General features: G+C 38.3%; 1 protein-coding gene across 4 annotated transcripts in view; it reads right to left on the reverse strand.

Moving 5' to 3' along the window:
• Positions 1-1156: 1156 nt before the first annotated feature.
• Positions 1157-13705, reverse strand: part of LOC101164003 (small conductance calcium-activated potassium channel protein 2) — an 88482-nt gene continuing 75933 nt past the window's right edge. For 2 of the 4 annotated variants that reach the window (XM_023964961.1, XM_023964962.1), the window contains 2 exons: positions 9494-9563; positions 1157-3035 (listed from right to left, as the gene is read on the reverse strand). In XM_023964961.1, coding sequence (XP_023820729.1) covers positions 2730-3035; positions 9494-9563 — 376 coding nt within the window. In that variant the 3' untranslated portion in view covers positions 1157-2729. The remainder of the gene's footprint in view (positions 3036-9493; positions 9564-13705) is intronic. The other 2 variants (XM_023964963.1, XM_023964964.1) reach the window with 1 other exon arrangement.

The raw sequence follows: 13705 nt of genomic DNA on the forward strand, positions 1-13705 counted from the left end.
GTTGTGTTTACTCTGTTGTCAAAAACATTTATGCCTTGTGCAATTGTCCTTTTAGAAAAATGTCAGTCGATCCAATTTTGTATGTAACTGTTTAAAGGCCCACTCCGATGACAATGGTATTTTTGGTGTTTTTAACATGTTCTTGTTGCATTTTTGTCATGATGGAGGACATATATAAAAAACATTAATGTTGTATTCACACTAGACACAATTGGTTCGCTTAAAGTTAACCAGAGTTAATTTACCCCGATCCGGAACAAATTTTCAGTCTAGATACCACCAAGAGGACCCTGGTCAGGGACCAGAAACCACTATCGAATTCATCTTACGAGGTGCTCTTAGTTAGTTTCCATTTGGATTGAGCTCCGGTTTTCTCTGATTTTTACTCTGTCTGAGTAGGCTCCGTACTCTGAGTTGAACAACTGAACCAAAACAGCCACCGTAGTCGGTCATCACGTGATGCAAACAGAATAGAAACATAGCAACCATGACGATGAGACACAGCAACTCATTGAAATGTGGTTGGATGAATGCAGGCTCATTAAAACAAGATTTAACGGAATACACATTTCTTCTCAAACTGTTTTTCCGACAATCTATATGTCATAAAAACTTATCCTCCTACCTTCTTAGACAACGTCTCCTTAGTAACCCCCTTGCAGCATGCCTACACCATACCAAAGCAGCAAGTAAAAAGTGTTGTACCTGATATTGATACAGACGTTCAAACTTGATCAGTGAAATGTAAAGTTTGAATAAGTGTACCCTCCCGACAAGGACTGCAAAGCGTAGAACTTTAATTATTCTTTCTCTCGTTGTCTTGCCCCGCCCTCGCAGTTCCTGGCCAATGACTGAAAGGATCTTTAGTCAAGTGGTTTTGTTTACAAGCTTTGGTTCGAATCAGGAAAGTCTGCTAGACGGCAATCTGAATACAAGGATCAGGACTCGATCCGGACCAAATTAAGCGGATTCGGTCTGGAACAACAGACTTTTCCAGTCTGAATAACACCTTTATATGGATCAAAATATGATCGAAGTGAGACTCTAAATTTAAAAAAAGCATGGCTGAGTCTCTGTGGAAATTATTGAGTATCCGCTCATCCCATGAATCAACACGAAGAGAATTGCTATTTCATGACAAGAAAACCAAATCATGTCACGTCCTTTAGTTGATTTATTTATGAAATCATTGTGAATCAGACAGAAGGCTTTATTCAGTGTATGATTTGTACCCTTATAAAGTGTTACCAGCTTTTCTTTTGTACTTGGGGAAAAGATCAATTCAGTTACTATTGGTTTCTTTAGCACTTTTATTAGTATCCTCTCAGGATTCTTTTTTATTATTTTCCTCATATTGCAAACAGTGTTTGCATCACAGAATTACATCCTGCAACTCTTAATGCTCTGAAATTGTGAAGATTTTGGATATTCTAAAAAATCAAAAGAAAATTTCTAGAAATTTGGTGAAATAAGGAGGATGGAAAAAAAGCAACAATACAAACCAAAGTAAAACAAAATTTTAATCCTCCGTTGTTGTTTTCGAGCAGACACATGCAAAAAAAAGGAGAAAAAAAAGAGAAATGTGTGTTTAATTCAGTGGTTAGACATTAGTGAGAAAAGTTTTCCATAATTCACTGCTTTATGCCTGGTCACTTCTGCTAGCTCTCTTAACTTCTCATTTCTCTGTGTTTGTAGAAATGACAAGAGAGAGGCTTCTTTCAAAACATTTGGAGTTGCAGTGTAATGAAGGCAATGTTATGCATTACATTAAGACATTTTCTTTACATTTTTGCAGAGGAATGTATCTGAAAAAGGAATGCAATGCCGTATTCAGACTGGTAACATCGTAAAAAAGCTCTGAAATTAGTAATTAAATAACCCTCTACTTATTATACATTCAGGCACTGAAAAATCACGTTAATATGTAACTAAAAAAGATAGTCACTCTCCTTTCTTTGTTCTTGGTATGAACAAGGAAGCTTTCACCTCGAAGTTGGCAAATGTGTATATTTTCTTTCCTACCTAGTAGTAATGCCATGTGCATCCTCTTTTGCTAGTTTTGTCTGACAGTTTCTCCGACTTAAGTGCATTTCAGAACTGACGCCAACTTCTAAAGCCTTTGCCCCTAAGCGATAGGAAGAAATCCACGACTCTGGTCTCTTTAGAAGGAAGTCAGGTGGTCTCCTCTCCTGACGAACAGATAAACGGACAGACGGGTGGACAGGTGAGCCGAGGCCCTCAGCTCCGCAGACTGACTTCCCCCATATGGTTAAGGACTCTCCGGTGTGATAGCCAGCTTTCACCCCAGCGATCCTGAACTCAGTCTTTTTTTTTAAACTATACAAGGGCTTTTACAAAAAAGCTAACTTGAACAGCCACACAATGGCTAAAACATAAACCATATCTCTACTGTATCTTGGTTTTTCTTGATTTTTTTTACTGTTTTTCTTGGATGCATTTGTGTTTTTTCATCTTCTCATTTTTGTTCTGTTGAGTAGCTCTAATCCAGACCTCTGCTGGGAGGTCAGTCACAGAGGATCTGCTTTCAGGAATATTTTGGTTGAGCGGACGGGCCGTGGGGGGGTCAATCGAGTCATGGGTTCCAGATATGGGTTCAGTTTAAGTCCAGACTCACACGTGGATGTTGGCTTTGGATGGGACTGGTGATGCATTAGTTTTGATAAAGGCAATAGCTGTAAAATGGTAATCTTGCAGAAGTTCTGTCAAAGTTATCCGCTGTCGGAGGAAGTGTGTGGTGCTGTTGACGGAGAGCGCCTCCTACGGGTGGTGGAAGTCCAGGATCGCTCAGAGCGTTCGGAGCGCTCCGATGCTAGGGAAGCAGGCCGGAAACGGTGAACAAAGCCGTCCAGGAAGTCCTGCTGCTGCTGGGATATGGCTTGGGAGATGAGGCAGGGCAGTGCCTGCAAGCTGCCCGTTACCGAGTCTAGCTTGTCCTCCAACGTGCCGATGCGCTTGTCTAGCTCTTCACTGCGCTCCTGCAGCTCTGACACCAGGTCATACATCACATTCTGTGTCTGTAGAAGGAGAGAATGGGCGTTATTAGCAAGAAATTTAAGCAGAAAGACATACAAAGGCATTAAAGAGGCTATTTTCCATTAAAACGTGAAACATCACAAAATCTACTTGCTTTCAGCTTTACTTCCTCTGGTGATAAAATGTTTTACTTATTTTGGAAATTCCTTTTATTTTTACTCACTTTTGTATATTGATAAACTAAACTGTTTTATGCTCATTTAAAATAAAGTCCCACTCCAGCCATGTTTTGATCGATTTTAAAAGCATTCCCAGTGGTCTTTTAATCATCATTAATCATCATGCCTATTTATGCTATATAATAAAAAAAACCTGTAATTTTCCCATTCCCCATTAACCCTTTGTTTACATTCTCTTACTCTATCTTACGGCGCCTCACAACCTAACATTACCAGGGCAACAAAAATGTTGAGCAATATTTGAGCTATCCAGCTGTACAGTCTGGAGCCAGATTCCAGCTCAGACGAGGCAAACTAAGACAAATATGGATTTAGTCGATGGATCAGAATGGAGATGAGCAGGGAGCTTATGGCCCGCTAACTGTAGTTTGTCTGTAACAACTAAAAGCTTTTTCAAATTGCATTTCTTGTCTGCACCTGATTTACCCAAATTTGAATAAAGAAATACTCAGAAATGCAAATGTAATCTTAATTTTCTTTACACACGTCCTTCATCATGAGAAAACTGCTAAAAGAGCATGTTAAAAACACCCAAAACACAGTTTTCATTGGAGTGAGTCTTTAATTACTTTAGGCCTTAGTCATTACTGCCTCTTATGCAGAGGCATCTTATGCCCCTACTGCCTCTGCCTGAAGATGCAGCCGCTTGTGTTTACAATCCTCCATGGGCCGGACAACCCCAAAATCTGCTCCACCAGTCTTCGTCGACCCCGGTACAGATGCATGTGACTAGGGCTTTACTTTAGAGCTAATAACTGTAGCATACTTTCAGCTATGGTCATTATAATGTTTTCCTAAAAAATCAGCAGGCATTGATTTCCTGTTTTTGTACGTAACATATGCTTTTTGTATAACCACTGTAGTACTTTTATGAAGATTTACAACTTTTTCAGAGTTTAGAATGAGCTTCTATAGGTAAAATGTTGAGACATTTAGAGCTGACGGCATCAAACAGGTGGTTTCAGTAGAACATTGGATGGTCATTTCCACCTTTTACTTGCTTCTGCCAATTTTCCTATCTTTGCCTTTTTCAGAGGGGGGCAACACATACTCAGGGACACATCACACCCAGGACACACTCTGTTTGAACTGTTACCTTCAGGACGGCGGTACAGAGAAATCAGAACACGAACAAACAGGTTAAAAAGCAGTTTCTATCCCACAACCATCAACACACTCAACAAACATTATACACACAAGAAGGGCTGCTGAAACAGACTAGCTGTGCAAGAAGAGAACTGATTTCTGCAATAAGCTGACAATTTTTGTGCAATAAGCAGACTAATCTGTGGAACAAATGGCCAAATTTGTGCAATAACTGGACTAATATGAGAGATGTATTTTCTATTTTATTCTTCTTTCTGTGTTTGTGTTTTAAAACTTTCCTTAAATGGTACTTTAATATTGAGTTGTTTTCTTTTTCTAAACATGCAACTGTAAAGACACTTCTTTTTTCTTTTCTTTTAATTGTCCTTTCCAACAGCTGAGTAAACAGATACGAGCTGAAAGCCTCTTGGGTTGGACATATTTAACTTTTACAACAGGGGTTATGAATCTTCTAACACACTAGGTGTGTATTTGAATAAACCCCTTTTGTAATTTATACTAAACTTTATCCATATTACTTATATTTGTAACAGTTTTAGTTGGACCGGACGGAAAAGAAAAGGAGGGAAGATGAGAGAGGGATGTTAAATTGGGGGATATTGGGGGTGATTATAGAAAGGTGGGGTACACTTATAAACTATCATAAAGCAACAAGTTGCTGGATGTTAATAATCATTACTGTCAGGTTTAGGTGTCGAACAAATCTAAAAGGGGCGGGGCCTGTCCACACACACAGTCAGATGTTACAAACAGACCTGTTGGCTCCAATAATGTTCATATACACGATGTAAAAATGGACATAAAACAACTATCTTTCACACATGCATACTTGTGCATTCAGACTAACACGTGAAACATTTCATTCAGTCACACAAACTATTTGTGCAATTGTGATATAGCACCTGTGCTCGTGTGAGTGTTTATGTTCTTCTGAGATGGATGATGGACTGTAAAAAGAAGGAGGGAGGGTCATCACCACACCAAGACCCCCGCTGTAAGGACACTTCTGAAATTTTGTTGTGCAAGTAACATGTCAAAATGACAATGAGGCCTATTCTATTCTACTCTATTCTTCACTTCATTTATATTTTTAGCTGATTCAACATGCTTTTTTTAGCTTGTTATTTTTTCTGCTGGTTATTTTTAGGCTTTCTTTTGTATTTGATGTTGTCTGAAACTTTCATCAAGCAGTATTTATACATTCAAAAATATTTTAGAAATTTTTTTAACATTTAGTGTTGTGTCACCATCTTCAATGAACACTTCAGCTTTTAGTATTAACTCTTACATTATTGCTAATAATGCAGTTTTTTTTTCAAAGTTTACACTTTAATCCATAAATACACAGTTGGGCTCTACTTACTCAGTAAAAAAAACAAGGAAATACTGCCAGCAAATAGTAAAAAAGAGGACTTTCATTTTTTCAGCAAGTCAGCATAGATTTTATCTCCCCTTAGATTTAACAAGCAACCTCTTCCTTCCATTTATAGCATGACAGAGCTTTTTGCTTTATGTTTTCCCCCTCACCCGTTCGTTTATGTAATTAAACGCTTCTCCATTAAGCAGACACTTATTGTTCTCCCTTGGTTTCAGCAGCCAGACTTTCAGAAAGTGACATTTGCAAGTTTTTCATGAGAAATAAAAGAGTTTTCTACATTGAGCTCTTTTATAATTCTCCAAATGTTTGTCTCCACAAAAGGAGATTGAGCTTCTCTTGAGGAATGCATGCAGATAGATGTAAGAACAAAACACAGTTTAAATGCCTTTAACATCAATGGAAGCAGCGGTCATGTACCTTCATTTGACCCCCCTTCTTCCCTGATGGGCCTGCAAGAACAGATCGACCAGGGTATGACTAAGCCTGTCCTTTGTTATTGATTTTCATTGTGTTAAAGGTTCTTAATTAAAGCAAAAATTTGTAAACTATTGCTTCTACTTAGTGCCACCTGAAAAAGTTTGTTCCCCACAATAATCTGGAACTAATCAGAGAAATGCAAATTGATTGTAGAAAGTTTTTCAAAAATCCTGGTTATAACTGCATATGAAGCATTTTAAGATAAGTTATTAAATTTTTTTGCAAGACATTTACATTTTTATAAAATTTGCAAAAGCTACTTAATTCTGTCGTAAGGATATTTATTGTTTGCTGTGCATATTTAAATCAGCAAATATTTTCACATTTGTTCAGGAAAACTTTATTAAGCAATTTGTGTGGCCTTCCAACACCTGATTGATGACAGTGGTTGCTATTTGATGACCAAGACTGACTTGGACCAATCACTGCTTACTGACAATTTTTTATTTCAACATGGCGAAAAAATGGTGACTAAATTGGTTTTATTTTGGTGGAACTATGGATAACATCACACTCACTCAGTCAACTTTAGTCAATGGTTGTCTTCTTTGGTTTGTCAATTTTATTTCCTTGGTTTTTGTCGTTGCAGGTTTTTACAACCAGCATTCTGCATCTTGCAATGTCACGACACCAATAGCTTTCCTTGTAACACTGTTCAAGTCCCGCTCTGGCACATCTAGTCTATATATTTCTGAGCGGTACGCTGTGGTCATAAAGTAATTTTTGTGAGAAGAGTCGTCTGGGCCGCTGCTCTTCATGTTCCCTGTCGCTGGCGAGAGTGGTCATGGCTGCTTCTCTTCCTGCCTGTTCCTGAGGAGGGGGTTTCCATGTTTACCACACATAGTTGTACTACAAGGACTTTAAGTACGGTATTTTTGGGTTTTGCTTTTGTTCAAACCGTCCTCCAGGCCCCGTGCTTTTATTTGCTTTAGTGATCCAGAGGGTTATTGTAAGGGTTGTAATCTTTGGTTTGTCAATTTTATTTCCTTGGTTCTTGTCTTGTTTTGTTATGAGTTCTCCACCTGTCACAGTCACAAAAGGTTAGGTTACCTATCTGCAACTAATTTCATTTGTCCTAACTATCTTCAGTATATACAGCTTGGTATTGGCTGGAGGGCTCAGTTGTGTTTAGGACTGGCACATGGGAAATCAAAGTTTAAATCTCAGGTAGTGCAATGAGCTTCAAACTGTGTGAGTCCTTGGGCTCCACCCAAGGAAGCCCCTAGCCTGGGTTTCCCTGTGCCTGTCCCCAGCCTGGATAAAATACAGGGTTGTGTGTGTGTACCACCTGTGCTACTCAGGTAAGTCAAAATTGATTCACTGTGGCAAAACCGTAACCCTTGTGCTATCCTAGGCACTTTAACATTAGGAGTTGGGTCATCTAGACCAGTGTTTTTCAACCTTTTTTGAGCCACGGCACACTTTAACCTTGACAAAAATCCCGCGGCACACCATATCCAAAAACATATATAAATAAAAAAAAAAGAAAAAGCTCAGTCTGTATTGATCTACAGCCGCTCTGCAATCTCACATGCATTTTTGTGATAATTGTTGCAGAAAACGCTGGAAGCTGAAGCTGTTTTTTCTAAAAGATGTATTAAAAATTCAGTCAAAAGATTCAAAAACTGTTTGATGTGTGTTCGTTGTTTTAAGACGTTAAGAGGAGAGACTCATTGTGCGCTAAGACAGTCACTTTACTGCATCATGGGAGATGTAGTGCCCGTAATCCGCCGACCGCAGAAAGACCAGCGTCTTTGAGCTTCATGGTTTTGTTCACTTGTTCCAGTCTGATACCAGATTCTGTGGAAAGCTACACCGCTAAAGACGAGCTTTAGCTGGTATTTTTGTTAGAACAGAGAGACTTTTTTGCGCTAAATCGAAACAAGGAAGTGAATACTTTAACCACTTCTGATTGGTCAGACTGATGACATGTGATTAAGCCTTCAAGAATGATTGGTGGAGACAGTTAAAGGGGCGGGACTTTTCCTTACACAGTTATAGCTGCAGCTAAATCGCGGTATCCCGTTATTCTTATCAAAATGTCTTTAATAGAATCATATAAACACAAAGAAAAAATAATTTTATGATATTTCATATTCTTAACTTCTCAGTGTTTTTTCAGGGCCTGTTTGGATGAACAAAGAGCTGATTTCCTGGAGATGGTAATTGCTTTTAGATCAGTTAATGAGGGCAATTTCTCACGGCACACTTGACCATCTCCCGCGGCACACTAACACTGGTTGAAAAACACTTATCTAGACCCACTAGACAGTGCTCTGAACCTTTTTTCTTCAATGATTTGTGATATTCACTGGTGTCCATGGATTACATGAAATCTTTCCACCTTTGTCCACCTTTGTCATGGTAGAGAGAACACGTTAATGGAAGGGGGAGGGGGTCATCTAAGATAGCACAAGGGTTTTAAGGGATATGCTGAAAGATGAACAACAGATGTCTGCTTTTCTTTTCCTCTTTGTTGGGTCTTCTGGTTAGTGACCATTCATTAAATTTAAGCATGTTTAATTTTATTTATTAAACCTCTGAGTACCAGGCTGGTCTCCTGCATTTTGGTCCTACACCAGCAGTTTCTGGCACTGAAATACACTGACATAAATTATTACAAACACAGATACAACACGCGCTGACTTACCAGCATTTTGGTAGGGTCCAGGCCAAAACGGCTCCTTGACATCAGTTACAGCTTTGGTGCATATTTAGCTTAATGCAATATTTTGTTTTTTAATATGTGCATATCAAGTAGCACTAACATGCCAAACCTCCAGTCCATTTTTTGGAATAAATAAACTGCATCCACTGCTGCCAAGTTAAAATAGTATTTAGGAATAAGAAACTGAATTTTTTTATGCCACTCAAAACCCACCTTTGAGTAACTTGATAAACTCATAAGCTATGAAAAAAAAGACTTTTTTAAGCAACACAGCAGTAACACTTTGAGCTGTACATGTTGTACATCTTCTTTGTTTTCTAAATCGTTCCAGTCCAAAGTTGTTATGAAATAGTTTTCTTCTAAATTGTTTCACAACCAATATTGTTCCTTCTTAGCATTAACACCAATTGTTTAGCCTACTTGGTGTTTGTTCACTTCAACAAATACTAGGTAATCACATGCAACTATTCTGCATGTGATTGCAAATGTACTCAAATAATTTTAAGATATCTCTTACATCTGGAGTAACCTTACATGAAAATAACTGCACAATACACTGAAGATTCAAAATACACTGAAGAAGTGTGACAGCCTATGTGCAGACATTGTTTGTGTAAAAAGATGACTTGCCTTTGCCAGGTCCACCAAGGTGTTGGCCTGATCATTCAGTTTCCTCTGCTCCATCTTCACACTGCGCAGTCTGATTTAGGGCAAGGGGAGGGACAAGCAGGAAAAAGAGAAACAGGAAGAGGAGAGAAAAGAGAAAGAAAACAGCAAGAGAAAGGGGAGATAAGCAGTTGGCAGAAGGGGAGCAGTGAGACAGGTAGTTTGGGGTCAGAGGGGAGTAAGGAGGCCAACAGAGAAGGAAGAAGGGGGGAGGAACAACACATGTTTTATCTCTCTTTTTATCTCTCATTGACAGCATTGAAAAGAAAAACATGCCTCGCAACCAAATTTTACAAATCTGTGCATACATATACTGTATATATTTACATATACAGTATAGAAAGATGTGCATATAAGCAAGCATTCCTGGTCCTGATAAATATAGAACCAACAAAACCATGCAGAATTACAGAAGCATAGTACACTCAGTTTGAGAAATGAAACACTGCATCTTTTTTGGTGTAACAAGATCAGTTTCTCATAAACACCACAGCAATTCTAAAAAGCAGAAGCTGAAATGAAGATTTATTTTTGCATTTTTAAGGTTTTTGATGATCTTGTTACGAGTAGGGGTGGGCGATGTGACTTTTTTTTCCCCCACTGATGAGTGAAAAAGCATCCCATTCAAAGAAAGCAAAACTTTGGGAACAGAAATGAATAATCATTATCTGAAGTCTGTAATTCAACACCACCCAAGTTTCCCTTTTTTTGGTAAGTTTTATGAAATAGTATTTCTTCTTTTAATCCGTTTAAACTCTCATTTTGAAGGTATTTTGTCCCGCACCCTTGATTTGGGAATCTGGAAAAAAATCTTTATTTGATTTAGTTTGCTTTCAAATACCCACAGGACTGAACCAAAGACCGAAGCGGATCAAACTTAAATGTCGCACAGTGGCATCGGCTATTCACTGGAGGGCAGTAATGTCTCTGTGACCATGAAACTCACAAAGAAGAAATCAGCTAGTTCTCCTTCACACAGGTAATTTCATCTCCTTAACAAAGAGACCATTTTTGAACCAGATTCTTTGTGATCAGTGTTTTTTTTTTTAAATCTCCTTCTATTTTGTAGAGCTCATGTTAATTCCTCCTTAGGAAAGTTTGTCTGCATTCACATTGTAGACACGAGTTCATTTGTAGGTGAGCCAAAGTATCACTTTCAGGCGGGCCAGGGTTTGCTTGTTTGGCCTGACAAAGTGAAGTGGACTTTCCACGGAAACAAGCTCTGGTGCTGAACAAATGTGCCAGGGTAAGTGCACCCACACCCCCCGTTTTTGCATGTTACAACATGTTTTTATAAAACGTGTTAATTTAAAACATGTTATTTACCTAGATAAACATAATAGTATTTGTGGTCTAAGTTCTTCAATTGTTCAGACTAATATTTATTGCTCTTTCCCTTAAATCTAGACCTTTTAGACAAGGTCTGTTACTTTCAATTACTCAACAATTCAGATGGAAATGTAAATTTGTAGATGCATTTACCTTTTATTTGCCTTGTGAAAATTGAAATAAACGTTTAGGCTAGCATTTCACTGCACTGTGACAGCTTGTAACAAGCCTTCTATGGGCAACCATAATCTATTAGATCAACTATGAGTGGTTTTATGTTTATATGTATGTTTTTATATGATCCAAATACCAGCAGAATAAGTTTAAGCTGCTATATCTGTAGAAACAATTTGAGGAGGTCTGTTTCCGAAAATGTGGGAATCCTGACCCAGATTGCTGTTTAGTTTGTTGTGAGTTGCAGGGACATAAGACCCTCAAGCCTAGGCCTCACCAAACAAAAAAGCAAATAAGATTGACTGTTTGATTCCATTTCAGCACAACTAAACCTACTTTACTCAGACAACAATATGTGTCTCAACCAACATGAATAAACTTAGTCACAACAACCTTTAAACAATTAGAATTTGTCTCTTTATCTTTTTTAAAATAATTCTGCAACTAGAGAGTAGTTATGCTAAGTCAGTTTGGAATTCAAACTGTTTGAAAGTGTAAGTAATGTTTTTTGTTTGACAAAAGCAGTTTGGAAGCAGCTCAGTTGGGGCTTTTCTTTAGGAAGCTTGTGGGAGGCTCAGAGTGGTCGTAGGGACAACTTCAGCTGACCACAAGGGTTGCTATCTTTAAGCTACATCATTTTCAAGCAGCAATGCATCAGCTCAGGGGTGCCGCCCAGTCTTTTTGTGCCAAAATGTACCGTCATTTCTGCACTATAAGGTGCACCTGGATCATGAAGCACACCGTCAATAATTGGTCTATTTTTTAACTATAAGGTGCATTAAGCGAGACAAAAGAGTCTGTCAGGGAGTAATTACTATGCGTTCATAGTAATTCTATAACTTTTTTGTGACCTGCATTACTGTTTTTGAACTACAAAAAAGGTCAGGCCACAGTTGAAAATAAGAAATATTCTTAATCTGTCTTGCCTGAATAAATTAAGGTTAAATAAATAAAAACTGCATAGCAGAATGATAAAATTTGCCATAAAATTGACCCAACTTAATAGATCTGTTAGTCACGTCCACCAGGGGAAAAGAATTCAAACAGGTCAGCATTATTCACTAATTCACAAACTCAAACCCTCAAGTTCTTGTTAGTTCTGTGGTCCAAGTCCCCACCTCATCTCAGCTTTGTGTCCTCTCTGCATCTGCTCCACTTTAATGTTCAGGGCTTTGGTTTTATAGATTTTTTTGTATTTAGCCTATAAAATCACCAGGAAGATTTATACTTAAGCCTATCTATAGAAGATGACGCAGAAGAAAAACGCATTGATTTTATCTTTATTGTATAGTTTAAGTGTAATGAGTGGATGATTCGACTGTAGCATTGCTGGAAATAGAAAACATATCATTAACGGAATCGTATCTCCATGTTTGTGAGCGTAACTGATAAGAACTTTGTATACCAACAGAGAAAGTCTGCATGAACTAAGAAATAGTCCCTAGAAGACGATGACTCGTTGAAAAAAATAACACCAACCTTAACTCAAATGTAGGTCAATGTAGGTTCGTAGAAACATTTTTCATTCATAAAGTGGATTTTATTCAAATCAAAGGAAATGCAGCCTTTTAGCCAAATCACCCACCTCTAGTTTTACTCCAAAAAAGACTAACATATTAAAAAGATTTCATTGAGTGAAAATACAGCTCAATATGACTGATAATTGTTTTCCAGCATGAATGCAATATGCTTCCATACAAACCCTAAGTACTATTTGAAAATAAACCCAACATTCCCTTTAGTTTCTGCCCCCAAAACATAAAACATAAAACAAAGATGGCATGCCCCTTGTCAGTGCTACAAACACCTCAGTGATAGGACTTCATATACCCACACTGGACATTCAGTAAGCGTGCAGTGGCTATGACCAACTTTGTGCACAATGAAACGTGAGTAGAGCTGTTTGCCATTGCTTGATCATGTATTTGTGAATATTCTCAAAGGGCTGACATGTGTGAAAGGATGCCACAGATAAAAGATGACACTTTCCAGAAACAAAAACTGTTGGCTGGCACTGTCGAACATACGGACAGAGACACTCTGAGTCAAACTTGCACACCCCGACGGGTTTTGGCAAAGTAATTTGCTGATCGAATCCAACCGAATGGCAAATGCGTGCTTATAAAAATGGCAAGGCTTCACACAGTCATCTTCTAAAGAGGAGGAGAGTTTCCCTGTGCAGCACATACTAAAAAAAGGATGACGCTCATGTGCAAATCGGTGTATCAGAGCATGCTCACTTATGACTCTTATCTCTGTGGGGAACTGGTTCAGCTGTCTGTTTTTTGTTTTTTTTTAGCTTCTTTGTCCCATATGTATGTTGAAGCATGGGGGGACCAAAAGCTGAAGCTAATAGAATGAAACATTTACCTTTTTTTTCTTTCTAAACCTGTTATTTTTTGACAGATTTTGTGTTAAGCACTTTCTAGTAGACTATATACATTATAAAACCGTAAGACTCGAGGTGGAAGTCAATGTAGCTGCAACTATTTTAAATATTACTGAGGTTATATACCACATCGTAGAGGAGGATAACTTGTTGGTCGGGCCAGCAAAAGCCTGAGCGTGTTCTGTGCAAGGAGCTTTTGTTTCCCACACACTCTCCAGACAACCCCACACTGCTGACATCGATGGCATAATGTTGATGCTTTTTTTTTCATTCCATTCAAAGGA

The sequence above is a fragment of the Oryzias latipes genome, chromosome 17 (assembly GCF_002234675.1).
Source record: "Oryzias latipes chromosome 17, ASM223467v1".
NCBI classification, from domain to species: domain Eukaryota; kingdom Metazoa; phylum Chordata; class Actinopteri; order Beloniformes; family Adrianichthyidae; genus Oryzias; species Oryzias latipes.